The sequence below is a fragment of the Syngnathus scovelli genome, chromosome 2 (assembly GCF_024217435.2).
Source record: "Syngnathus scovelli strain Florida chromosome 2, RoL_Ssco_1.2, whole genome shotgun sequence".
Lineage (NCBI taxonomy): Eukaryota > Metazoa > Chordata > Actinopteri > Syngnathiformes > Syngnathidae > Syngnathus > Syngnathus scovelli.
Window position 1 is genome coordinate 1,810,782 of NC_090848.1, and position 27,842 is coordinate 1,838,623.

At 43.5% G+C, this 27,842-nt stretch overlaps 1 protein-coding gene across 3 annotated transcripts in view; it reads left to right on the top strand.

Moving 5' to 3' along the window:
- LOC125988097 (receptor tyrosine-protein kinase erbB-4) overlaps window positions 1-27,038 on the top strand; it is a 122,467-nt gene extending 95,429 nt beyond the window's left edge. The window contains exons 17-27 of one of the 3 annotated variants that reach the window (XM_049752908.2): window positions 973-1,105; window positions 6,403-6,525; window positions 6,614-6,712; window positions 8,771-8,953; window positions 17,973-18,134; window positions 19,320-19,395; window positions 19,543-19,689; window positions 20,753-20,850; window positions 20,926-21,096; window positions 22,416-22,701; window positions 23,423-27,038. In XM_049752908.2, the coding sequence (XP_049608865.1) occupies window positions 973-1,105; window positions 6,403-6,525; window positions 6,614-6,712; window positions 8,771-8,953; window positions 17,973-18,134; window positions 19,320-19,395; window positions 19,543-19,689; window positions 20,753-20,850; window positions 20,926-21,096; window positions 22,416-22,701; window positions 23,423-24,198 (2,254 nt within the window). In that variant the 3' untranslated portion in view covers window positions 24,199-27,038. Of the gene's footprint in view, window positions 1-972; window positions 1,106-6,402; window positions 6,526-6,613; window positions 6,713-8,767; window positions 8,954-17,972; window positions 18,135-19,319; window positions 19,396-19,542; window positions 19,690-20,752; window positions 20,851-20,925; window positions 21,097-22,415; window positions 22,702-23,422 lie in introns of all 3 variants that reach the window. The other 2 variants (XM_049752907.2, XM_049752909.2) reach the window with 2 other exon arrangements.
- Window positions 27,039-27,842: the final 804 nt, after the last annotated feature.

A 27,842-nucleotide genomic window follows, 5' to 3' on the forward strand; every position in this document is an offset into this window, starting at 1 on the left:
CCCACCACCACCACCACCACCACCGCGCTCGCCTATTTAGGTCCGCCACAATCGATACAGCACCTCACGCCGCCGCCGCCGCCGCCGCCGTAGAGGTGTGCTACACGAATCTTCCATTAGTCACTAATGGCCTCTGTAACAAATAGAGTTTTCAACGTCAAGTATGAGGTAGCAGCAGGTGTCCTTATTTTATTTTAGATTTCCATTCATCGTATCCATGAAGCTAGCACACCTCATGATATCGAGAAAATGAAACCAAAAAACAGGGGAAGGACATTGCCAAATACATTCATATCATTTTGTATAAGCCGAGCGTAGTCGGTATCCCCTCGCGGTCCATCTCAGCAATTTAAATCATTTTTATAATATCAAGTTGTTGCCTTATTCTGGTGATTCTGATGACGTAAATAGATTATAATTTAGGGGCGCTAACAAGAGGGCTAGCATAACGCGACACGTGAACGCAAATGGTACAATACCAGTCAGAACTCTAGAAAGACCCGCAAATTCGATGTTCTAGAATTAGTTGAAAATTAAATAGTCAGAAACAAGAAAATATGACCCATTTTTTTTCTCCCAAACATTTGGGGCTGCTGAATAGAAGAGTAGGAGCGGATTTTGGAATGAACTGCTTGTGCATGATTGCTAATATCAGACATTTTGGATGTAGACCAAAATAATATTTTTTTTCCTCTAATAACAGACCAATATCCCTTACTTGTGAACACAGTTCTCCAATAAGATTCCCATTTATCATTCCCCACGGTCGTGTGTTGAAGAAAAACGTCTTTAGCCTTCCTCAGATCGGGATAAAATGGAGACAAAAGACGTTTTATCTCCTTCGGCTAACTTTAACAAAGGAAGCAGCTCTCACTTGGAAACTGTTACGTTTCTATTCTGTTTGTGCTGCGGTTTTGTGTATCCCGCCGAGTTTTCAACAACACCCCCGCTGCCCACTTCTTCTATCCGCAGGACGCCCCTCATCGCTGCCGGAATCATCGGCGGCCTCTTCGTCATCGTCATTGTGGCGCTCAGCGTCGCCGTCTATGTTCGGCGAAAAAGCATCAAGAAGAAGAGGGCCTTGCGTCGCTTCTTGGAGACGGAGGTATTATTCTATTTTTTTTTCTGTGTTGGGCGTCTCGATTTGTCCTCATTTTTGTGTTATTCCGTTCTTCAGCCAATAAATATCATCACCTACGCGCTGTTGAGTAAACTAGCGAGATATTTTCAAATAGATGCTTTACATCGTTGACAGATCGCCGCCATACAATCGGTTTCGAAATCAGGTCAAAATACAAACAAAATGGCCGTATTGTGCTTGAGTCACTTTAGCTCAGGGGTGTTAAACTCATTCTTAATGTTGGGCCACTTTGTAGTTGCGACAAATGGATGGATTACTAGTTTGGAAATCAGAAATAATATTTTTTATAGTAAGAAATATTTTTATCATTAAATTATTGTTCAAATTACTGTAAAATAATAATAATACATTTATCAAGGATCATCTGAGTTGACATGATTTGCTTTTAAAATGACATGGCGGGCCGGATCTGGCCCCCGGGCGTTGAGTTTGACACCGATGAATGTTACTGTTAATTACACCTAACCACACAAGGAGGCATCCGTGTGAATTGTCCTTGAGGAGCATCCTTGCTGCATCTCCCCACGTCTGCACACTTCAGGGTCAGGTTCAATGGTGTCATCGCCGCAGGCCCCACCACTGCCCCATAGGAGTCCGCTTGTCATTCCACGTTTGGATCATTTTCAGGTGAAGGCAGCAGCTTGTAGGCAGCTGTCAGGCTGGAGGCAGAGAAGGTCGGTTAGCTGCAGGAACTTTCAGCCTTTTCTCGTCCCCGAACGCTCATCTTCATCCACTGGTCATCCGGTCAGGAAAATCATGACGGACTTTGATTTATGAACAGCTTTTTGAAAACTCTTGTTTTAAAGCATTGTGCATAAAAAGATGTTTGGTTTCCGGGGGGGCTTCTTCAAAAATTCCAAAGAGACATGTTTGAACTCCACATCATCAATGGAGGCTCCTCTCAAGGTGACGATAGGGGAAAGTCTTGAGTTAAAAGAAGAATGAGTCACGGGGGAGACATAAAAATGGGTTCGCAGATCAAAAGTGAGGGAGGGAAAAAAGAGATGAGATGGAGGAACGAAAGACAGCGAATGGCAAAACAAAGGAATGAACTAAGTGTGCTTTGCAAGTCAACAGTCTTCACAGCGCGCTTGATATTGAAATGGCCGCCGTGTCCTCAGATCCCAGTTTGACAGCTTGTACTGGAGGCATCTTTTTCTCAACTGACACAAGAGGTGAGCTCTCTGTTTTACCCTCGACGCCCAAAAAAAAAAAAAAAGGCAACGGGCCCCGGACAGTGAGCCTTCATCCAGACACTCTTGATCTCACTCATCAGGGTGTGTTATTTGTTTGAATTGAAGATCGAAATTTCACCAGCCTTGCAAAAAAGTCTCCGACTGACAGTGAGGCCTACGAACGCCTCCCGTGTGTTAAGAAGCGCTTGAGTAAGCAGAGGAAAGAGTTTGAGGGAGAAGGGAGTCGAGCCTTTTTGCTCAAACTATTTGTTCTCCCTGAATTACGACATTTCCTGCAATTATATGCATCCGACTTTGGTGAAAAGTTTTTCAGAGTGCACCAAAAATTGAGTCTCCGAGAGAGTTCCAAGATATTTTCTCAATCTATTGTGGCAGATTTGAGTCACTGGGATTCAGCACCCTCATTATTTATGTAGCGAATCATTTTTGAAAATAAATCTGAACCCAGCCAGATGCCTTATTATTTTTAATCAATTCAAAAGGGAGCAACTAGTAATTAATCTTCACTGTCTGTTTTGATTTTGGACACGTTTGCATTTTTTTAATTCAAGTTTTGCATTATGATAATGTCTTGAACGCAGCTGGCATAGAAAACAAAACCAAAAAAACCCAGATGATTGTAACTTTGTTCTGATTCTTTTGGACGAACTTTAGATAAGGGTGTTTTTCTTGAACGTGCGTCTTTCCATATCCCGACAAATCACCCAGTGGAGTAGTGAAAATGTACACCTGTGCGTTCATTAATGCATGAAGGTTATTAATTTTTCAAGCCTCGTCTTGTTTGACGGTGGAGCACGTAGCTTATTTGTCCGACGAAACTCACCTCGCATCGCCACTGCGGCACCGGCGGAGCTCATTTGGCCGAGGCACGCCGCGTTATTAGCCAGTAAATAAAGTGGCGCCGCGAGCCGAGAAGAGCCGGAGAGAATCTCATCTACGGCCACGGGCGTGCTTTCTATTTACCGGCTCGGTCGTGTCACTCTCTTGACGGCTCTCGTCGTGGCTTCCGTCCAGCTGCCTCCTAATGAAACAATAACAGCGACAGCCTGTCGCCATTTGTTCTGATTACAGCTTCACCGCGGTGTCGACTCGGTTTCGCCTCCCCTCTCGCATCACTCTTGCTTTCTTGTCACACGTGGTCGGTGAGATCAAACACGTGGATGCTAATCATGCCCAAAATGTCGTGCGGATTTGATGGATGATAACCAGCGCGGACAAACCGCTTCACATTTATATTTCACATTCCGGAGATCCCAATTGTTCAATAATAAATGCGCTTCCATGAAAAATTAGTTCAATTTACATTTTTCAGCATCAATACTGGAGAAAAAATAGCCTGTGTTGTTAGCATCCACTCTTTAAAATGTTTTTAAAGTCCCTCTAATGCTGATGAATAAGGCAACGCTGTTAGCTTGCTGAAGAAAAATTAGCTTGCGTTGTTAGCACCGACAATCTAAAATGTCTTTAAAGTCCCTCTAATGCTGATGAGTAAGGCAACGCTGTTAGCTTGCTGAAGAAAAATTAGCTTGCGTTGTTAGCACCGACAATCTAAAATCTCTTTAAAGTCCCTCTGATGCTGATGAGTAAGGCAACGCTGTTAGCTTGCTGAAGAAAAATCAGCCTGCTTTGTTAGCACCGACAATCTAAAATGTCTTTAAAATCCCTCTAAAGCTGATGAGCAATGATGTTAGCTTCCTGAAGAAAAATTAGTTGCACTGACACTTTAAAATGTCTTTAAAGTCCCTCTCATGCTAATGAGTAAAGCAACGCTGTTAGCTTGTCCGTCTTATTGGGGTTAGCGCTAACGTTTACGCGATAAAAGATGAGAGGACAGCCATCTTGTCCTTGTTCAACACGCAGTTTCCATCTTGTTGTAGTGTTAGCACACAGCGCTAACAGCTGAACACGGGATTTATGAGGTCCAGAACACCGACAAAGCATAAAACAAAGTCAAAAGAAAGTGAGCTGGAGCCAAAACAGGCACGGCCATATTGGAAAAAGAAAACGGTGAGCCGATCTTAAAAGTTTGAAGAATCGGATAGTTGGAATTCCATTAGGAAGAGAATGATTACGATTCCAGGTGAGCTAAGAAGTCTAATGGATTAATTAATTGATTCAGGTTGTTTTTTTCCTAGCTCGGCCCGCTAACCCACTTCCTGCTGTGACATCACAGCGGGTCTCCGCCTCAGGGCTTGAATCCATCAAGCAACAAATCACCAACAGGCCCAAGTCGTCCATTGTGTGCGGGGCGGCGATTTCGCAGCTCTTCTCGCCGTGATGGTTTTATGTCACGTCCAGCGAGCGCTTGAGTGGCTGACCTGCTGATGTATGCTCTCATTATATTGTTTGATGGCAGTGGTTGAGCGGCGTGATTATGCCGCTGATAAACCGCAGCGCGCCCGGGCTCCGATGGGCTCATTAAGACGCCTATCGATCGGACGCATTGACTTGTTGTGTGCAGGGATGTGTGTAGTGCGCTTCCGTTTGGGTGGCCGGCGGTTGTCGATACGACTTTGCCAATATTTGCGAGTACGGGCTGTTCAATTTGCCGTTTGGTTGGATTTCTATCCGGCTCTTACTTCCCCTCGGTTAGCTCGATTACAGGTGAGGCCTCGCTTGTTTCGCGGAGTGGCAAGGAGAGCGGCTGGCCGGCGAACGGCTCGGTGTCAGCTTTCACCGGATGCCAGGTGGAGCCGGTCGTAAACATTGGCACGGAACGGGCTTGCTATGTGCACAGCCGGTGAGATACGATTCTCGCTCTGCCGCGCTAGCAGCTGATAGCGGACAGATTTGTTCAGCGCCGGCACGCTCCAGATAATGTCGGGAATGTTAGCACCTTGGAAATATTTGCGTTCCGGTGAAATTTGGATACGAGTTCCAAAATCCTCGGTATCGGGATGGGACAGTCACCGATTGTTTTGGTTTGACACAAATCATTGCTGCCGACTTCGGAAGTCAAATGTAACAAATGCTTCCAGCGGCTCTGAATGTTTTTTTTTTTTTTTTTAAATTCAAAGAGGAACATTTCTGACTGGAAGCGAAAAATGTCAGTCTGCAAGATAAATTGTCGCGTCAGTAAATTCAAGTCAGTTTTCGGCCCAGCAGAGCTTCTTCTTCTACTACTTATTAGTTGACACGTATTGGTGAAGCCCCACGACGCCATGTTCAGTGAAAAACTAAAACAATGAAACGCGCACTGTATTTGAAATCAATATTTACAATCATCCCGTCATCATCAATCATCCCTCTAACGCAAACAGTCAATAAATGTAAATGTACATACAAATGTTTATTGAAATAAACATTCATTAAAAGTCCATTACAAGACAACACTTCCATCTCTCTCTCTCTGTGTTTCTCTCTCTTTCTCTCTCACTCTCTTTCTCTTTTTCTCCCTTCCACTCTTTGTTTCTCTTTCTCTCTATTTCTCTCTTTTTTTCTCTCTCTCTCGCTCTTTCTCTCTGTCTCTTGCTCTCTTTCTCTCTCTTTTTCCCTCTTTCTCTCTCTCTCCCTCTCTCTCTCTCTCTCTCTCTCTCTCTCTCTCTCTCTCTCTCTCTCTCTCTCTCTCTCTCTCTTTCTCTCTGTCTCTTGCTCTCTTTCTCTCTCTTTTTCCCTCTTTCTCTCTCCCTCCCTCTCTCTCTCTCTCTCTCTCTCTCTCTCTCTCTCTCTCTCTCTCTCTATCCCCCTCCCTCTCCATCCTCTCCTTCTCTCTTTCGCGCTTTCTCCATCCTTGTTCCAAACCTCCAAATATATAAATAAAATACTGAGATTGCAAATTCTGTTGCTATGACAACCAATCAAAAGTAAGTTGTGAAACATAACTGATATTTAACTTTGATTTAAACGCACGTGAAACTTAAAGTGACCATTAGCGGCGATCGTAATAATTCCGACACGCATCAATCACGTGACATCATTTTTATCAGCCCGGAAATCGGGCCGTTTTTCCACCACGTCCGCCGATTTTTTTAATTTTTCATCATTTATCAGGAAAATGTGCATCCGTCCGTCAGTGACGTATTGACGGACTGACACGATTTGTGTTTTTTTTTTTTTTGGGGTCAGCTGGTGGAGCCCCTGACCCCTAGCGGAACAGCCCCCAACCAAGCTCAGCTGCGCATCCTGAAGGAGACGGAGTTGAAGAGAGTCAAAATTTTGGGCTCGGGGGCTTTCGGGACGGTCTACAAGGTGAGTGAGCCAACCACATCTAAATCTCAATTTGCGTATTGTGTTTTCCGACTTTTTTAGATATCACAATAATTGCTTGATTTCCTAGGGCATCTGGGTACCAGAAGGTGAGACGGTGAAGATCCCAGTGGCTATTAAAATCCTAAACGAGACCACCGGCCCCAAAGCCAATGTGGAGTTCATGGACGTGCGTATTCCCGTCGCCTGCCACTTTGTTGGATTGTGCACTTGGTTGTAAATTTTTATGAAAGTAGCATCTCAGGGATAAAAAAAATGAACTGCCAAGACTGGATGAGACTATTAAAAACACCACTTGTTTATGATACGCCGCTTCGCCGGAGTCCCGCCAGGCTGGAGAACTTTTTGTTTTTATCACCCCTTCCCACCTTGCTTTTTTCCTCTCTGTCTTTTTTTTTTTTTTTTTAACCAATTTTTCCTCTTCACACTCTCTTGATTTCACTGGTCCCATTTTGGAGTTCTCTTCACCTCCCGCCTCTCGCCCATCTCTCCTTTTCTCCTCCCAGCGGGACTCTACGTCCATCCAGAGCCAATATGCTCGCTCCGTCAGCTTGTTAAACAGCAATCTAAAGGCAGACTCACGCCTCGCCACTAAGAAGCCCCGCCACTGGAGTGCCAGCTCCGAGCACACACACGCTCATTCATGCACGGGCGCACACACACACCACAACACAACAACAACAAAATGTTCCCCAGGTGATGGCGGCGGCGGCGGCGCTAGCTTGATTTGCCAGCGTTGGCAGATATTCGAATATGAGTGGCCGGATTTGTTATTTGAGTGTATGCAATTTGTGAAAAAAGCATATATCGATGGAAGAGGTCCACTTCTTCAATGTCGTCGGTCGGATGTGTGTATTAAAATGACTTTGATGGGAAAATAGGGTCATCTGGCTGTAATGGAGGTCAATGTTCAGGAGAGAGGAGAGGAAGAAAGTAAAACAGCTGCACTACACACACACACACACACACACACACACACACACACACAGGAGTCGAAATCAAGAGTTTGTTTATTTTCGAACATTAAACGAAATACAAGAAAAAAGCAAAAAATACAGAAAATGATAACTCCATAGTACAATAGAATATAAAAAAAGAAAAAAATGATATTGCATTATAATTTTACCTTTATAGTATAATTTTAGTCCTGCCTATGAAGCTTTGGTAGCAGGACCCATTTTTGTCTTCTTAGAGTTAACTTTATTCATTCCAATAAATAAAGTGCGTAGCAATAAATAAAAGGGTTGAGTGAGAAATCAATAACAATAATAAAGTAATAAATAAAATAATTGAATATTTTTTTTTTCCATTTCCTCCCTCTACCTTTATTTGTTAAAAATGTGAAGTGGGAGCACTTTTAACTTTTTTTTATAATAGAATAGAATAAATCTTTATTGTCATTGTCTCACTTGTACAACGAAATTTAAAAGTGCCAGCTGATCAGTGCATAAAATAAAATAAATAAATAGAATAAAAAGATTAAAAAGATTAAAAAAGTACAATCTAAAAGACCTGCAGAAGAACATACACAGACATACACCGACAATCTTTTTTTTTTTAGCGGCAAATAATAAATAATAAAATAAATAATAAAATAAGAAAGAAATTAAAAAAACAGCAACATCTCTACTTTTTTTTTAAGTGAAGACAATTTGCAATTGTAGTATCGACACAAAGTCAATTCACGATTTGTCTTCGCGGGCCAAATATAATTACACTGGGGGCCAGATTTAGCCCGCGGGCCACAGTTTGACACCCCCGCTCTACTGCCTCCCCTGATGGTGCCAAGTCGCCCTCTGAGCGTTTTAAATCGGCGTGCAAGGTCGCGAGTCTCGTTCACATCTGCCGTGGCCTACATTTAATGACGCCGGTGCAACATTTATGAAACTCTGCGTGAAAATGTGGATGGAAAAAGGTTGTGTTTGCGCTGCTTTGAAGACTTTCCGCAGTGTTTTCTCGAACTGGGAGAATACTCCACGGGCAAGACGCGGCATGCAAATTTGGTCGGCAACCCATCTTCATTTATGCATCCGTCTCCACCTCCGCTCGGAATATAGTGCACAAGTAGTCATGCATAATAGATACCCGGACGGGCGCTGAGTTTCTACTATGAAAGCAGAAGTTGATATTTGTTGACAAATAGACGTGATGATTCGGAAAGTTCAACTTGTGAGCGGAATGGAGAGTAGAGAGTGCTCTTAGTTGCTTTTTGTGTTTGACCCAGGAGGCGCTGATCATGGCCAGCATGGAGCACCCCCACCTGGTGCGTCTACTGGGAGTGTGCCTGAGCCCGACCATCCAGCTGGTCACCCAGCTCATGCCGCACGGCTGCCTCCTCGACTACGTGCACGAGCACAAGGATAACATCGGCTCGCAGCTGCTGCTCAACTGGTGCGTCCAAATTGCCAAGGTAGGTGTTGATGATCCGGAGGAAAGCCGGGGTTTGCTTGCTTTGGTCATATAAAATTATGATTTTATATTATTCTATTAAATTATTTATTTAAAATTATTATTTTATATTATTTTATTAAAATAATATATTTAAAATTATTATTTTATATTATTTTATTAAAATAATATATTTTAAATTATTATTTTATATTATTTTATTACAATTATATATTTAAAATTGTTATTTTATATTATGTTATTAAAATTATATATTTATTACCATTATCAATAAAATAATAATATTTTTAATAATAAAATCCTTTTAAATCATTTTAAATAATCAAGCTTTTTATTTCTTTCATCAAGTGATGGGATTAAATGAAATAAACTGCATTTTAGATCATTTTTATTTTATTAAAATTACATATTTATTATCATTATCAATAAAATAATAATATTTTTAATAATAAAATCATTTTAAATCGTTTTAAATAATCAAGCTTTTTATTTATTTCATCAAGTGATGGGATTAAATGAAATAAACTGCATTTTAGATCATTTTTATTTTATTAAAATTATATATTTATTATCATTATCAATAAAATAATAATATTTTTAATAATAAAATCATTTTAAATAATCAACCTTTTTATTTCTTTCATCAAGTGATGGCATTAAATGAAATAAACTGCATTTTAGATCATTTTTGTAAGGAGACTTTACAAAATCTTCAAATGTTTTAAGCTCACGTGAAAATGGGTGGATTTTCCTGGTGATGTTTTGATGGACATCCTGATGTAAAGACCTTGGAAGAACGGCTTGTCCCGAGTGAATCTTTTAATGTCAATCCAAAATATTCTTCGTCTACAGCAAAATTGGCCTCACCGTTGTAATAATTGGATGAGACATAAAAATGCTTGATCAGCAATTATCATTCCAACCCACATCATGGTCAGGTCAGGGTCATTTTCTGCCACCAGGTACCACCAGACTGCTGAGATTGATTTGACCATTTCTGTTTGGTCGGTACTGTTGGTTCTCCCGAATGAGTGATCAGAGGATAGGTTTGATGAGGTGTGTGTGGAAGGGCTTAACCCTTGACCCCCCCCCCCCCGACACACACACACACACAAATGAATCTAAGTGCCTGGAGAGCAGGTTACTTAAGCCGCTACTTAGCGCTGTAATTGGATTCGATTGTGGCTGTTGCTCGTAAGATAGCGAGGGAGAGTGGAGCGCTTGATGGCAAGTCATTTTTTGTGACTTGTTGCGCGTGAAGTGATCCCGCACTGCCTGACTGATTTCATTTGAATGACTTTTTATTGGACAAATGACATCATCGAGCTAGCATGAGTAAGGCTCATTTTCACCTTGGAAAAACGGCGCGGTAACAAAAGTAAAGTGAGACACCTGGCAAATATAAAACTGTCTATCCATTCACCCATCCAGTTATCCTTCCATCCATCCAGTTATCCTTCCATCCTTCCATCCATCATCCATCCATCCATCATTCATCAATCCATCCATCTATCCTTCCATCCATCAATTAAATAAATTAATTAATTAATTATCATCATCATCATCCAGCCATCCTTCCATCTGTCCATCCATCATTCATCCATCATCCATCCATCCATCATCCATCCATCCATCCATCCATCCATCCATCCATCCATCCATCCATCCATCCATCCATCCATCCATCCATCATCTATCCATCCGCCATCCATCCATTCATCCATCTTCCATCCACCAATCCATCCATCCATCCATCTATCCATCCATCCATCCATCCATCCATCCATCCATCCATCCATCCATCCATCCATCCATCCATCCATCCATCCATCTACCAATCCATCCATCCATCCATCCATCCATCCATCCATCCATCCATCCATCCATCCATCCATCCATCCATCCATCCATCCATCCATCCATCCATCCATCCATCCATCCATCCATCCATCCATCCATCCGTCCTTCCATCCATCATCCAGCCTCCTTCCATTCATCCATCCATCCATCCATCCATCCATCCATCCATCCATCCATCCATCCATCCATCCATCCATCCATCCATCCATCCAATCAGAGCTAAAATTGCATTCAACAAATTTAAAGAAACCTTAAAGACCCTGTTTCGGCGGGAGAAAAGATCATTTCCTTCCAGCAGCCCCGCCCGCAGCCCCATGGCCAGCGCCACGACAAGTACACAAACAGCCAGCCGTATGTGGGCTCTGACCCGGGCAGGTGACCGCTGCGCCGCAAATAGATTGGCTACGGCCTGTCGCCAGGCACTGACTCTCTATCACTGAGTGTTTTGGGCATTGAGATAATGGCTGTCATTAATCTACAGCCACACACAAAGCTGCCGCACTTGCACACACTGGCACAATGACTGACACTTGCATCAACACACACACACACGCACACACAGCTCAGTCGCTTTCAATCTTTTAATTTATTAGTTTGTTCTTTTCTTTCCTCACCTGTAAACACCTCCCCCATCTTTTTTTCCCCACTGAGGCCAAGTGCTCTATTTAAAAGAAGTCAAAGTTTGCCCTTTAAACATTACCCAAGATACACTTGCACCATCAGGTGTGTGTGTGTGTGCGTGTGTGCGCGCGTGTGTGTGTTCTCAACTTCTAAAATTGAACCAACCATCAGTCTTTTTCCGATTCTCTTGTCTGCTGAGTCATTTTTCTCTCGGTTTTAGATTATGAATGGAATAATTAGGTCGGCCATGTTTTTTAAATCAGTGGCTGAATGAGCCACAGGGCCGGGGGACTGATTTCATTTAGCTTGTCCTCCCGCCACGGCTCCTCTCTGTGTTCCTCTCGTCGGGCTTTCCATCATCGGAGGTGCTGAGATGATGTGACGAGCTTGGCTGGTTGCACGTCTTGACCGTCGTCATTGAGGTCGTGCAAGATCGCTAAGAGCGCTCCTAGTGGTGAGATGACGTGTACAACATGCCCTGCGGGGGAACCCCTCCCTCCCCTCTCCCCTCCCTCCCCTCTCCCCTCCCCCATCTCGTCAAGCAGAGCTGTCATGTGCCGGGTGGCGTTTTGTTGATTGACAGGGCTAATGATGGTGCCAAATATTGACCTTCTCCGAGGCGAGCCTGATGTAGTCCACTACTGCATTGTGGTCAAATATTAATGAGAGGCTGCATCGGCGATGGTGTGACAATTTACGATTTACGAGGAAACAACACACACCATGACATCGTTTAGCAAAATCAGCAGTCACCTTCTCTGACAAGGTCAAGTCTAATCTTGATCTGCGTGTGTGTGCTCAAATTTTACAACCTCGATATCGGCTGATATTTTCCGGGCTAGATTTTGGACATTTTTGAAGTTTGAACTTTTTTCCATGCATCCCTCTTCAATCTGAACGTTCAGCTTGTTAGAAGGCCGCAGGTAAGCATTGATTCGAAATGATTCTTTTTTTTTTTTTGACTCAGCATATACATGCAAATGATCATAAATATTTAAGCGTGTGAGTGTTAGTCGACGATAGCGACCTCGTTACATTCCGGCAAGTCTAAATAATGCATGCTGTCGTCAAAGCTATGGAGTCTGAGTGATGAAGATGTTCGTTCGGGTGCCGAAAGCTAATTATGATTAGTTAAGTGGGGAGCAACATGACTTGTGTCTGCGCCATCCGTTAATGTTGTTGAGCTATGAGGGATTGCGCAATGGGTCTGAGATGTAAGATGGGAGAAAAAAAAATAAAAAATCCCCCTCTTGTACCGCTTATTCTTCCCAGCCAAAAAATAACGAGGCGTTAGGGTTAGGGTTAGGGTTAGGGTTAATAATGGAGTCCGCCGACAATTTACAGCAGTGCAAGCAACCTCTTTGTTGATTGGCCGAAACAAACGATTCTTTTTTTTTTTTTTTCCTCTACTACTTGTTATTTATAGAGTAAGAATTCAAAGCCGCCGAGGGGCCGGAGAGTATCGATGTCCGGCGATTAATTTCTCCCGGACTTCATCATAATGCACTCCCATAATTCTACGTGAGTTTGTCCTGCTTAGTAAACAGTGCGAGACACGCACGTGGGTGGGCGGGCGTGGAAAGCGTTCCCCGAGAGAACGTGTCCCTGCTGATGCAACAAAATGAGGGAAGTGGGCTCAGGGAGAGGTGATGGGGAGAACAGGCAGAGGAGGGATAAGCCCCCTGGGTCTTTCTAATTATCTGTAAGGATCAGCAGTGCTCAAGGATGCGTAAGGGGAGGGATTTGACTGCCAGATCCACTGGGGAAGAATGCCTGATTGGATCGGTCACCTCTCTCCCCGCACAGCCATTACCGACGCTGCCTCCAGCTCAGGCTCATTAGACACAGGCCTGTACGTGCATGCAGATGAATGGCCGCCGCAGAATTTAAAAAAAAAAAATTGAAATCTGGTTGCGAAAATGTTTAGTTTTGCATCTTTCCGGTTTAAGCGGTCGCTGAACTGGAAGCTAATGAGGCCGGAACTTGCTGGAAATGCATATTGACAAGTCACAAAGGCTCAAGGAGCAATTTGTGAAAAGATTGAAATATAAGTTTGAAATGCCTGAAATAGTCTTGATATGAAACCGTTTTGGAAATCTTTGATTGCAGCCTCAAATAGTGACCTGGTGACCTTTTCACTCTGATAGTTAAGGAGTACTCGTGCCTGCCTAAAAAGATTTTTTTTTTTTCTCTGAATTATATATTTTTTTTTATTTTACATCCAGATTGATGTGTTTGGTTTCTATTTTAGCTACTGTAATTAAATATTGGCTGTACAGTCATTGTTTATTTTTGTTCGATTCCCTCCCCACTGTCAGGCATGGACCGTTCGAATCATCATCACGTCGCTTTCCCCTCCCGCCAGTCGCGCGGATGTAATCGACAAAACGGTAAACTTCTCCCTCATCTTGTCTGCCGGTGAAAATTAGCCGAGGTAATTAAGAATTATAACCGCTCAGTGTCACAGTAAGCGGCGGACAAATTACAGGCATTACTGAGAAGTTTGTGCTGAGCTGCTTTCAATGAACAGCGTCTTCTCCTCTCCCTTCGGAATTGAGAGTCGGCTGAGCTGACGGTGAAAGCCGTCATTTCCGCCGTCCTCACCGCCGGTGGCGAACCGCAGCCTCACGGGATCCGACGGGAGCTCTGTTAATTATTGCTCGGATACGATGCCTCTGATCGACCGGCGAGGGTGATTACTGATAAGTATTTGGAGGACGACCAACCTTATTAGATTTTGGTTTTTATGCACTGCCGCAGTTTATTCGAAAAATTATGAATTTATATTTTTCATTAAATTATTAAATTATGAATTTATATTTTTTATTAAATATTATATTATATATATATATATATATATATATTTTTATTAGTTTTTTTATATTTAAATCACAATCCGACATTCTAAAAAGGTCAATGAAATGGTACATGGTAAATTTTCATGAAACCAAAGTTTCTAGACAGACGGACGGACGGACGGACGGACGGACGGATGGATGGATAGGTGGATAGATAGATAGATAGATAGATAGATAGATAGATAGATAGATAGATAGATAGATAGATAGATAGATAGATAGATAGATAGATAGATAGATAGATAGATAGATAGATAGATAGGTGGATAGGTGGATAGGTGGATGGGTGGATGGGTGGATAGGTGGATAGGTGGATGGGTGGATGGGTGGATGGGTGGATGGGTGGATGGGTGGATGGGTGGATGGGTGGATGGGTGGATGGGTGGTTGGGTGGATGGGTGGATGGGTGGATGGGTGGATGGGTGGATGGGTGGATAGATGGATAGATGGATAGATGGATAAATAGATAGATAGATAGATAGATAGATAGATAGATAGATAGATAGATAGATAGATAGATAGATAGATAGATAGATAGATAGATAGATAGATAGATAGATAGATAGATAGATAGATAGATAGATAGATAGATAGATAGATAGATAGATAGATAGATAGATAGATAGATAGATAGATAGATAGATAGATAGATAGATAGATAGATGATATTTTCCATGAACCCCGCACAGCCCGTACTGTTTGCCTCAAATCCGTATCTTTGCTTGATAGATGCGTTTTTTGCCAGCGGTTTGACTCAAGGTCGAGTGAGTGCAGCGCAAATGGGCGGAAACGTTCAGTGCAGCAGAAGCATAGCTCACATTCGCCAAGCGTTCATTAACCATCCGGCATTTTGGAGCTCAGGGAAATAATAGCAGACAGGACAGCACATTTTCCCAACTTATTTCCCCCCTCTACTATCTTGTGAAAATTGCCCTCATGTGCTTTACCAATCTCATATTTGTACATTTTTCACGGCGGTATTTTTGCAATACAATTAGCATGACTCTGTTCGCTTGCTTTCCGAAAGTACTAGGGCTCGGGATATGATAGACGACCACCTGGACCACCTGGGCGGTCCTTTTGTGCTCGTTGCTTATCGCGCTGGTCCCAGTCCTCGACGAGCAGACAGGCTCATATTGCTCGCATTGTTTGAGTTTGCAGAAGGGGGAGGGGCTTGAAAGAGAGATGGATGAGGAAACCAGAGCTTCAGAAACTAAGCACCCTGCCATTCATGGATGTTTTATGTTGGCATAGCCATGCATCAAAAAAAGTGCTTGCATTATTATCCTCAACAGCAAACTTGCTAAAGCAATAACATGTCCTTCTCGTAAAGTTCCAAAACATCTCCAAAAATGAAATCACATCAAAATCCAATTCAAGTCTCTCACCTGACAACCTTGTTTCTCAGTATTTCTCCAGCCAAGCTTTTATCCCATCACCCTCGACCTCTACGCCAATAACCTGACTCAACTTTCCAATTTTTTTTCTCCTCACTGGAGAGAAGGTGCCGCTGGGTTGCCCGCTACCCATGACCTTGCGTGGTACAAGTTTTACAAAAAGAAATCAACAAAGCTAATTTTCTACCTGTGCACCGGTCACTGACGGGTCAGTGGAGCAAACGGCATCTTTTTTTTCCAGCCATTAAACAAGCTTGTAAAAAGAGTGCAGAACTGGAATGGCAGCTTTGAAATTTATTTTATCTACATTTTCATTATTACCGTATTTTCCGGACTATAAGGCGAACCGGACTATAAGGCGCACCTTCGATGAATGGCCTATTTTAAAACTGTGTCCTTATATAAGGCGCACCGGACTATAAGGCGCACCTTCGATGAATGGCCCATTTTAAAACTTTGTCCTTATATAAGGCGCACCGGACTATAAGGCGCACCATTAATGCATCATGTCAGATTTTTAATCCAAATGAAATCATTCTCCATTTTATCTTTTTTATTTCAACTTCAGACGCAACAAATTACTTTATAATCACAAAATAATGATCTATAGTCTTTTTGATTCATGATTCGTAGTCTTCAGCGGGCCACTTATGATTGATTTCATGACACAATGTTTTGGGGCAGTTTAAATTTAGGAATTTGGTCCATATATAAGGCGCACTGGACTATAAGGCGCACTTTTGAGAACATTTTAGGTTTTTAGGTGCGCCTTATAGTCCGGAAAATACGGTAATACAATTCTTTTTTTTGCTCGTGAAAGAAATTTTAAAAAAGAACAAATGCTTCGGTGTCACGTACACAATCAGGAACGATCAATTATGCCAGTGTCCCCGGGATCTTTAATCGGGCCGTGCCTCCTCATGCTCTATGGGGGACGTCGTAGTTTACCGCCCGGGCAGCCGACCGGCCGGCCGGCGTGGCTGAAAGTTAATTGGCTGGCTCCTTGAGCTGTTGTACATTGTGCTGTCAGCGAGCCGGGCTCCCCTCATTGCCCCGTCGCGTTTAGTCGAAGTGTATTAATGCACTGTGTGGCCCATTGATTCCTAATTCCTCACAATGTCCGCATCGGGGATAAATATCGCTCGACGCGGTCGTCTTCCGGCTTATTGTAATCAACATGGCTATTGATCGGGCTGTCTGAGCTCGGTTTGCGTAATTTATTTGAAATCCACTTTCGGTAATAGGGCCGAAGAAAGAGGCTACATAATTGTGAGGCTCCCAATAGGAAAGGCCGGACAAGCAAGTGGTGAAATATATCTTTGCTTGGAGGAGAGGTGGTCCCCGTCTGTCTGTCAGGGCGAGGCCCGGCCGGGCGGATGATGGATGAGGGTTCATCTAGCGGCGGGGCGGCCGTCGATCGATTTTTATCCTCGCATTTGTCTGGGGAGGAGTCGGCGCGAGCCGGCTCGCCACGTCGGCCATCTCAACACAATCCGGTTTGACACGCGTCTTGTCCTCTTCGGTGACGAGTCCGGTGTGCCAATAGAGGCGCCGTTGATTGTGTGTATTGTCTGAAGAGCGCCACGACTGTTTCCCGCCTCCCTCCTTGACAGGGTGTTTTTATTGATCCACCTGCAAAGTGGCGTCAACTTGTTGAACATCTGGGCTCAAACACTTCAATCGGCCTCGCCTGGCTGATCTCAGATTTCTTCAGCCGTGAATGCATGCGGCGGGCATGTGTGTGTGTGTTTACCCGTCTGTAATGATCCGTATGTGTGTGTGTGTGTCCCTCCTCCGTACAGCCCATTGAGCCACAAATGAAGGCTGCAAAAAAAAAAAGTTGCTTCTGTCCGCCTGGCCATTTTTGTTTCTCTCATACGCAAACTTTATTTATCCCTTTCCACGACACAATAGTGGCGGTTTCTATTTCTTTTTTTTAATGTTCTTGTTCCACTACGGCGATTCCCCTTCTATCGCGTCTTCTTCACGTTGCCGCAAACAAGGTTCAAATTAAAATGTCCAGAACTCCCGTGGAAAAACTTCAATGACAGTCACAAAACACAAAAATGTGGCATCAGAATAAAGAACATAAATTCTATCAAATAATATAATGAGCGCACACAACCTTGACACTTTACCTGCTATGATTGATTCGATTCAATCGAAATATGCACATTCGGTTATGCTGAGGAGAAAACGAAATACCGAGACTTTCAGTTTAAGTGCATTGTAACATGATTATTATTTCCATGAGATCATGTTTTGGCTTCTTGGATTCCCTCAGGGAATGATGTACCTGGAAGAAAGGAGACTGGTCCACAGGGACTTGGCTGCCCGCAACGTCCTTGTGAAGTCCCCCAATCACATCAAGATCACCGATTTCGGCCTAGCGCGGCTGCTGGATGCGGACGAGAAGGAGTACAACGCAGACGGGGGCAAGGTCAGCGTAAGTCTGTTGTGCTTACTTTTATCAAAACGCACAAAAGGGTTTGGCGAAGGAGAAAAATATATCGTTGGTGATTGTGAAAGTACAAAAAGGATTTATCTTGAAGCTTGAGATTTATTACCGCTGCCATTTAGTTTACACTAAAAAAAAAAAACACAAAACTTTTATTTTTTTTCAGAAGTAAAGCAGTTATTGAAGTTGGAACAATTTTATTTTTGTTTTTATTATTGACATTCGTTCAATGTTAGCAAGCAATTATTTAGCTCCAAAATCATTTGCTGATTTATTTATTTTTTGCGTACCGTATTTTCTGCACTATAAGGCGCACCGGATTATAAGGCGCACCTTCAATGAATGGCCTATTTTAAAATTTTGTCCATATATAAGGCGCACCAGATTATAAGGCGCACCTTCAATGAATGGCCCATTTTAAAACTTCATATATAAGAACAAAATCCGCGGGCCGGACTTTGGACACGCCTGCTGTAGTGGCTCAATATTGGTCCATATATAAGGCGCACCTGATTATAAGGCGTACTGTCCGCTTTTGAGAAAATTAGAGGTTTTTAGGTGCGCCTTATAGCGCAGAAAATACGGTATTAAAGTTAAAGTAAATATTTAATAAATATAATAAATTAAATATTTAAGTTGGGGGACAATACAAGGGACAATTATTTCTTTATTGAAAATGTGGGAAAGCGATTTTCAGATTAGCAAAACATTGAAATTTTTTCTTGAACTGAAAATTCTATTTTTAAAATTTCATCTGTTCATTTCATCGCCTGCCCCAGCCTTGAAATTTTGACTTCACTCAACCTGTTTATAGTTTAGCCTCTAATTTTCCAGGGTTTAATCCATTTATCGGGACGTGCTTGTTGATTCCGGCCTGGCCCACATTTACCATCTGTTGCGCTCATGTGCACCAAATGACCGATACCGTCTCATTTCGCACCTTCAAAGCTCACACGATTTCCAATAGTTTCAAGCCGAAGCTAATCGCTCACCGCACTTGAGTAATATTGAGCAAAACGGCGCTGCCTGAAAGCGCCGTCAATACTACAATCGCTCACAATCGGCCGCTCGATAGCTCAGGCAACCGACGAGACCACCTGTATAATCATGCAAATATATGAGCCTACTGTTTTTTATTATATCTCACCTTTCAATTTTTATTTCCCTTTTCAGATGCCTGTTAAATGGATGGCTCTTGAGTGCATCCACTACAGGAAGTTCACTCATCAGAGCGATGTGTGGAGTTACGGTGAGTGCAAGGAAGCTTTCTTCATTTATATTCATCTCAATCTTTCATAACCCGGAAATCCTGTTTATTCCCTTTTTGCCGTTCACACTTGCATGGTCATATTCGCGAGCTTTATATATATATATTTTTTGCTCTTGCATCTATCAGGAGTGACCATCTGGGAGCTAATGACATTTGGAGGCAAACCGTACGACGGCATATCAACGAGGGAGATCCCGGACATCCTGGAGAAAGGAGAGCGCCTGCCCCAGCCGCCTATTTGCACCATAGATGTCTACATGGTTATGGTGAAATGTAAGAAGACTTCATTGGTAACTTTTGTGGATGAATCCAATGGAGGTCAAGTTGATGTATAAGGATGATTTTTTATTTCCATTTGGACTATTGCTTCTCATGGCCCACTTCTCCCATGGCTTCCTTCAGAACATGCTAGATGGTGTCCAGGGTGAAATTTGCAGACAGCGGTCAGACATTTGCAAAAATCCAGTCCAAGATTTAGACCCTAGTTGGCAGTTATTAACAGCTTGGCCGTTCCTCACTCAACAATGGCGCTGTGACTTTTCTCTTTGGCAGCAATTACCTGACATGAACTCTGTCTTTTTCTCATCGCAACCGAAAAAGTGATAGAGCATGACATCAAAACATATTCCCAAGATGAAAATGTTAATTCAATCGAAATGTCACCCTATCTAATATTTATTCCGTAAATGTAAAAGCGGCAGAAATAGCTTATGACAGTTGGGAAGAAACATTGCCCCGCAGCTTTTTCGCCTTCCAGCAATGCCAGTGGACTCCGCCGTGTACCTGTGGTGAATAAAAAAGTCGGAATCTTACTTAGGCACGTCTGGGCCCATTTGCTTATAAGGTCAAAGAGATTCACTTTACTTCAAAAGAAACCGAGCCGCCTTTGTCAGGGATTTCCTTCGGGGACGATCCGTTACACCTGACCTCATTCTGATTGAAAAAAAAAAAAAAGTCAAATAATAGGCTTTATCTACCATCCTGAACCTCACTTCCGTAACGAAGGTACCACCAAGAACGTCAGTAACCGCGAGTTCTTCTCGTCTAATGAGAACCAACACGCCACCTGGCCTTTCGCTTCCCCTTCGGGGCTTCGCCAGCTGCGGCCGCGTGGATTCAAAAGTGGGCCGAACACCCGCCCCCGCCAAACCTGATTCTCTTTTACCTAATTTACCACTTTGAGTCGCCCTTGAGCGAAGCCCCTCGATCGGGCAAGCTGGCGTTTCCGGCAAAGACCAGATGGGTTGCCAGCAGCTAGAACGCGCAGCACATTTGGCGTTGGAAGATAATATCAGCCGTCTCGTCTTCATTCTTAGTCCGTGTTTGTCCTTTCCAGGCTGGATGATTGATGCCGACAGTCGGCCCAAATTCAAGGAGCTCGCCGCGGAGTTCTGCAGGATGGCGCGGGACCCGCAACGATACCTGGTCATTCAAGTAGGTTGACAGACGTGAATCAAATTCAAACGATAATTGTAATTAAATCTGTTTTGGAAAATGGCCGACTTTCAGGGAGACGATCGAATGAAACTGCCCAGCCCCAACGATAGCAAGTTCTTCCAGAGTCTCCTGGATGAGGAAGATCTGGATGACCTGATGGATGCTGAGGAATATCTGGTGCCTCGTGGTTTTGACGCAGCTCATCCGTCATACCCGACGAGACCTCGTGTTGACTCCAACAGAGTAAGTAATATCAAGCTTCCTTTAGCCTTCATGGCTGACCTGTCAAATAAAATCAAAATGGAATTTAGGGTTAGGGTTAGGGTTAGGGTTAGACTAATGTTCTGCCTGTAATTTGTGTCTTTGTAAGAGCTAAGTAGTTCTTTTTTTCCCTTCTATATTTCATTCTATGAATCAGCCAAGTAATTGGTTATCGGAATTGTTCACATCTAATAATCGGAAGTGACCTAAAAAATATCCCCTGTGGACAGGCTTCAATGAAACCATTTTAGTTCTGTTCAAGGACAAAAATCTCGGAACATCAATAAATGCATTCCCAGAAGCAGGGCGTTTCAAAAAAACTTTCAATTACGTTGAGTCGTATGTGCACTTTATCACTTTGCGTATCTTGTGTGCTCTGGATACGTTTGGTCAAAAAATTCGGTGTTTGCTTTAAAAGTGCTGCTAACGTAGCGTTAGCAAACGTTGCAATTCAAAATCTTTGCTGCTGGACCGACAAATTATTTATTCATTATTCAGTAAACGTTCAATTACGTATGTGTACTTTGTCACTTTGCTTATCTTGTGTGTTCTGGATACGTTTGGTCAAAAGATTTGGTGTCTGCTTTAAAAGTGCCGCTAACGCTACATTAGCGGATCCAATTCAAAATCTTTGCTGCTGGACCGGCAAATTATTTATTCATTAGTCAGTAAACGTTTAATTACGTATGTGTACTTTGTCACTTTGCTTATCTTGTGTGTTCTAGCCTTTAAATGAATACGTTTGGGTCAAAAGATTTGGTGTTTGCTTTAAAAGTGCCGCTAACGCTACGTTAGCGGATGCGATTCGAAATCAAAGGCGAGTCTGAAACAATGCTTCAAAGAGCCAAAGAGGAGACGGCTTGAGGAGGAGGAGGATATGTAACCCCGGAATGTTTCTTCCTTTGTTGTGTTTGTAGCGGAACTTGCTGTAATTACCGTCGTAGCACGTGAAGTTGGCTTGAGCGCAGAAGAGTGGGCCAAGGTTAACTAGCCTCCAGCAAGCTAACGCAGCTCCACAGAAAAGCCGAGGCTCTCTCTGCATGTCATGTTTTGTTTTGTGGTGGGCTTCTTTTTTTTGCAGGCTCAGGTGTGCGAATTGTTGCACTGCCTGGCTGCCCCTCTCGTGCTTCCCTAAGGTGGATGACTACACCCACGGAATTTTTCACGGAATTCTTTCATCTGCCAGATGCGCAGATTAAAAGTCTCGCATAGTTCGAGCTGGATTCTTTTGGTTGCTTTAAACCTAATGAGTGGTCATTAGGTTAATTTTACGTCATGAATATATTTTCTGTCTTCATCAGAACAAGTTCGGCTATAGGGAAGGAGTGCCAAAACTCTCCGACGGACCCCAGACGGGGGCACAGGCACCCGGTGTCAAACAAGAAGCCACCGGAAGCCAAGGGTCCGCCATGGAGGACCAGCGTTGTAACGGGAACTTGCATAAGAAGAATCTGAAGCAAGCTGGAGCTGAAGATAGCGGCGGGCAGAGGTACAGCGCTGACCCCACCATCTTCCTCGGGGATAGGGTTCCCAGGGACGAGGATGAGGACGGATACATGACCCCCATGAAAGACAAGAACTCTGCAGGTAGGATGTCATTTCGGTTTCGGAGTCAAATCGGATTTCCAAAACAAAGGACGAACCGGCTAAAACCGGCTCAAAGGATCTCTGCTCACCTGCTGAGGGCTTTTAAAAAATATTTTGAGGAATATTTCAAATGAATCAGGGGATCTCACGACGTCCCGTTGTTTGCGGAAATAAGCCCACTTTGATTTCTTTCTTTTATGTCTGAACGTCCATTAACACCGTTTGACGGCGGCGCTCGTCAGCCTCTGATGGTAATTCGACCCAGCGCCCTTATTCTCCTGCTGACGCTTTTGATTTTTGAGCTTCTCAAAATATAACAAGGCCCCAAGCATAATGCATCTGATGCGATGTCAAGGAGCGAAAGAGTGGGCAAAATCAATAGGTTTCACACCCCGCCATAATCGCGCTTGCAAGCAGCCAAGAGAGTTCGTTTGTTGGCATTTCAGCCCCCGGCAGATGGAGATTCCAGTGCCAAAGAACTTCTGGCAAGATGCCTGTCTGGTCCTGAGTGGCTCCCATTATCACCATTATCATGTCCCCTTTCCATCTTCTTTGCTCATTAGCAAGTGACCTAACTCTCCGTCTTCTCTATCTCACCTCTCGCGATCTCGTTCTCATTCCTTCCTCCGTTTTAATATCTGACCATTTTATCTTCTCCTTTCACAAACTCCTCCTTGATTTCTTTCCTCCCTCCCTTCTTCTTCCCTGATATGTGCTACAGACTACCTGAATCCCATCGAGGAAAACCCCTTTGTGTCGCGGCATAAAAACGGGGAGATCCACGCCTTGGACAACCCGGGCTACCACAGCACACCAAGCAGTCAGCCCAAAGGAGAGGACGAGTACATCAACGAGCCCCTCTACTTCAATACTTTTCATAGCGCGGCCGAGACCCTGCGAAGAAACGGCCTGCCTCTTCCCTCCCAGACTCCCTCTTCCACCTCAGGGTCCCACCTCCCGCTTAGCATCCAGACCAGTCTGCCCCACTACCCTCTCCCCGCAGCTCAGCCATCTCCATCTGCTATGTCCTGCCACCACGGTACGCTGACCCACATCCTCCACGCCCACCACGCCGTCAAACCCGCTGGCCTTCCCGTTTCCACCGGGCAGAGCCAAACAGGAACTACTGCCCTGGCTTCGGTGTGCCAGTCAGGTGCCCCGGCCCCCGACGGCCACGGCGGTCTGCCAGCCTACCAGGGCCACGCCGCCTCGCAGCCTGCCAGCCTGCTGAAGCACGGCGGACAGACAGCAGGTAAAGCCGCTGGGAAGAAGCTGAAGGTAACCTTTGACAATCCGGAATACTGGCAGCACAGCCTGCCGCCCAAACCGTCCGACGGCGCCAAGAGCGCCGCCGCTAACGCTAAGCTATACTACAAGCAGAACGGACACATACGACCAGCGGTAGCCGAAAACCCCGAGTACCTGTCTGAGTTTTCCCTGAAATCTGGCCCGGTTCTGCCGCCGCCTCCTTACCGGCAAAGGAACACCGTGGTTTGAAAACTCCCCAAACGCTAATACCACAAACTCCGCCTCCTCCCCAATCCATTCAAGACTGTAGCAACAAGCGGTCCACACCGAGCAGACCCAGATAAGGACGTTTCGGGCCTGGAGATATGGACTGCCATCTTTGACATGGGGGATGTGGAGGAAGTGCCGCACGGGGGCGGGAGTTCTGGTCAACTGCTGTCTCAAGCCACTGCCAGCAATTCTGCTGCGACCGTTCCAAAAACGGAACTACACTTTGATTTTGTTTCCCCTCCCCCCCAATGCATATCGATATTTATGCACACAAACGTGTTTCACACTCACTAACCTACGAATTACTCGAAACAAGCGTTTACTTGGCTAGAATTACGAGAGAGGACAAACACGTGGAGGACATAAGTCTGAAAGCCGATTCGTCATATTTGTCCAATCGAACGAGACACGCAAAGAAGTCAGATGATCTTAAATCTGTGTCATGGAAATTCAAGGACCAGTCTTCTCATGTGAATTTAGACAAAAGGTGTACATAACAAAATAAAGTAGTGGATTATATTTTAGAATCTGTAAAGACAAGACCGTCTACAACGCTGGAATACTGCAGTATATTTTTACACAGATACATTCTAGGGTGCCATCATTTGTGAGAATATATTTCCATAAATCGTTAAGCCCCTTTTTATGGCCATGAAATAATATTTGGTACCTTAACTCATTCACCGCCATTGACGCCTATAGACGTCAAAGCTCTATTTCAACTGAATGAGTTCATTTGGTATTCAAAAAGGGGCGTGGCCTTGCTTAAAGGTAATTGAACAGCTTTTTTTTTTTTTTTTTTTTAGCCAGAGAAATATTTGAAAATAAATACAGATATACGTCAGTGTTGTCAGATTTAACACGGGTCACAAAATGCTAAAAAACTCAGAAAGTATTTCAAGTTCAGGGGGGTCGAGGTGTCAAAATGACAAAACACACGTTTGTCACGTTGATGGTTTGAATTTTGGAATTTCCAAAATGTTCTTGTCGTGACAAACAGCCAAAACATTTTAGTTTTTATCCATTTACAGTTAAAAAATAGTCATTCTGTCGACGCCATTAATGATTCTCTTTTCTGCCAAGTCGTCAAGCTTGCCAAGTTCCCTTTGTCACCGAATCAGCTCATCAACTGGAGCTCCCGACTGTGTCTTCTGCTTTTCCTAAGGTTGTTTATTTAGTGTGTGTTTTGAAAGTACATCCTCAAATCCAAAACCTCCCCATGAAACTCTTTAATCAAAGGATCCTTCTTCCAGAAATATCCAACTTGTTTATATGCTCCTTCACCACTTCAGAGCGTTAGCAAAGATCAGTGGCACTGCGTCGGCCAAGAGTTCATGAAGGAAACTGATCGGTTTCAAGAATCTTCTACTTGGTGTGTTTGTTCGCAACAGTAGTCGTAATCTTTCTTTGATGGCACCATGATTATTTAATGAAGGAGTATTTTGTAATCCCGTTTGGAGCTGCAACTCAACTGAACCGGAGACACGATTTAATGTCGAGTGTGAAATATTTATAGCACGTTTGAGCTTGTTTATGATACGGAAGGCACTGCCAAATGTGGGTTTCAAGGAAAAGCGAAAAAAAAAAAAGGAAAGGGACGACGGTGATTTGAAGCGGGCATGATTGCGCAATCTCGGTGCGGACATTGCTGGTGTCACGTGAAGTCTGGAAAAGTTTATTTTAAAATTAGAGTAATTCCTCGTGGAAGCAATAATTTCCTCTTATTGTGCTGCCATTTTGTTTTTATCATCTAATCCCCTTTTGGGGTTTCCTATATGTTATGTGATCTCCTTCCATATTTCCTTTCAGGCCGTGTGATCGTCATCCATGTTTTTTTAAACCCAAATTTTAAGTGGCATGTGTCTCCCTCGTGTCATGTGACCTCCTTTCATCGAAGCAAATGCGTCCTTTACATCACATTTTTGCGATTTGTTTTTTCCATTTATAATCTTTGCTATTTCCTTCCCAGTATTGCTTCTCTCCTTCTTTAGATGCCAAGGTGTTCCGCCATGTGCCAACATAAAATATCTTTAATGACGTTATTGACCGATGACGTGTTTTTTTTTTTATGACGTTATTGACCCATGATTTATTGTTTTTTGTTGAAATCACGAGCACAAAGTGAAAATCCCAATTTCGTACACTGTATTGTATAATTTTGATTCCTCTGTTGTTTGGGGTGTTTTTCTTTTTTTTTTCCCGAAGATATTCTTTCCCGATTGCTCAGTATTTAAAAAATGTTTGTTGTTTGAACAGTAATTGCACAAATCACTGCTGTCAAGTTAATTTCCCGGGTTAAAAAATATAACTGTACAGAATCCAACGCACTTCAAATGTGAATAATATTTTTATAAAAGCACTGAAATAATAATGGACGATGGGAAAATTGTAAATAGACAGGTGTTGCTTTGGAGTTCCTCCTTCTGCGTTTTTCCAAAAAAAAGCCGAACATTTGCTTTGTGTGATTTTACCTTTTGACAAACCGGGGGGGCGCGCGTGCGGGGTTATATTTAACGTGCTTGTTAACCCTTTCCCACGAGCGGAATTTCTCCGTCAAGTGTCCCTCTCAATCGTTTCTGAGCCAAGTCGCACATGGTCGTCCTCTTTTTGGCCGGCGCGGCCCGTGTTTTCGTCTTCTGCATGCTTCGAGTGGGGCCCGCCTTGGCCGATAACTTTTGCTTTGTCCCTTTATCCGCTCTGTGTTCTTTGCAGATCATACCCAAAGCTTTGTATCATAAATGTACTGTTCCTCATGTTTGCTACATGAATCTGTCAAAAGTATATTTTTAATTTAATATAAATAAAGATGGATTCCGTAAGCAGCGTTTCCTGTGCCACCCCCGCTGACTGCAACTAGAGCAGAAAAAAGTACGCAATTACGCCAAGCGCTTTAATAATCAAATTGAACAGATGGTGTCTTTAATTAAGAGCATCGAAAATGACGTGGCATGTATCTTGACCCGGCTTGCGGGGGGGGTGCAGAAGTTTTTGCCCCGGGGCGGGATGTTAGCTCAAAAGGACTCGCAGATGAAGACCGAGCGCTTCAAACGGTCTGCGGCTTTCTTGCATCTCCAAAAAGGCTCGGATACAACACGTTTTTTTTTCGTTTTTTTTTTCTTCCCGCCCTCTCGTGCTGAATCTACTGTTTACCCCGAGTGCTGCTTATGTAAACGGGCAGCGGGCAACATTGTTTTTGCAATGCGCTACTACTCAGGCTTTCATTCCACTCATAAATTATCCAGTACTGTCCAATGGCTGAATATCAGCCTTCTGAAGTCACTGCTATTAATACTAATAAGGCAGCCGAGTTCTTTAAGTAAACACTGTTTATGAACAGAAATCTTTCTCTTCTCCATTGGTTTCCCTGGCGAGCGAGCCGTGATTCAATTAGCGAGGCGCATTGAATTTCTCCATCCTCGTTTAAAGAGAAGCTCCTCACAATTTTGCTACTTATTCCAAATCCATATTAGGCTTGCCAGTTTTAATCACCATCACAAAGTTTCCCATTTGCCGTAGGATAGAGCTTTTACTTCATGATTGCTTTTCCGCGGTCGCGGGAAAATGCCGAAGGAGTCTTCCCGAGAGGACGCCAAAAGTGAGATGTGACCTCTGTGCCGTTGTTG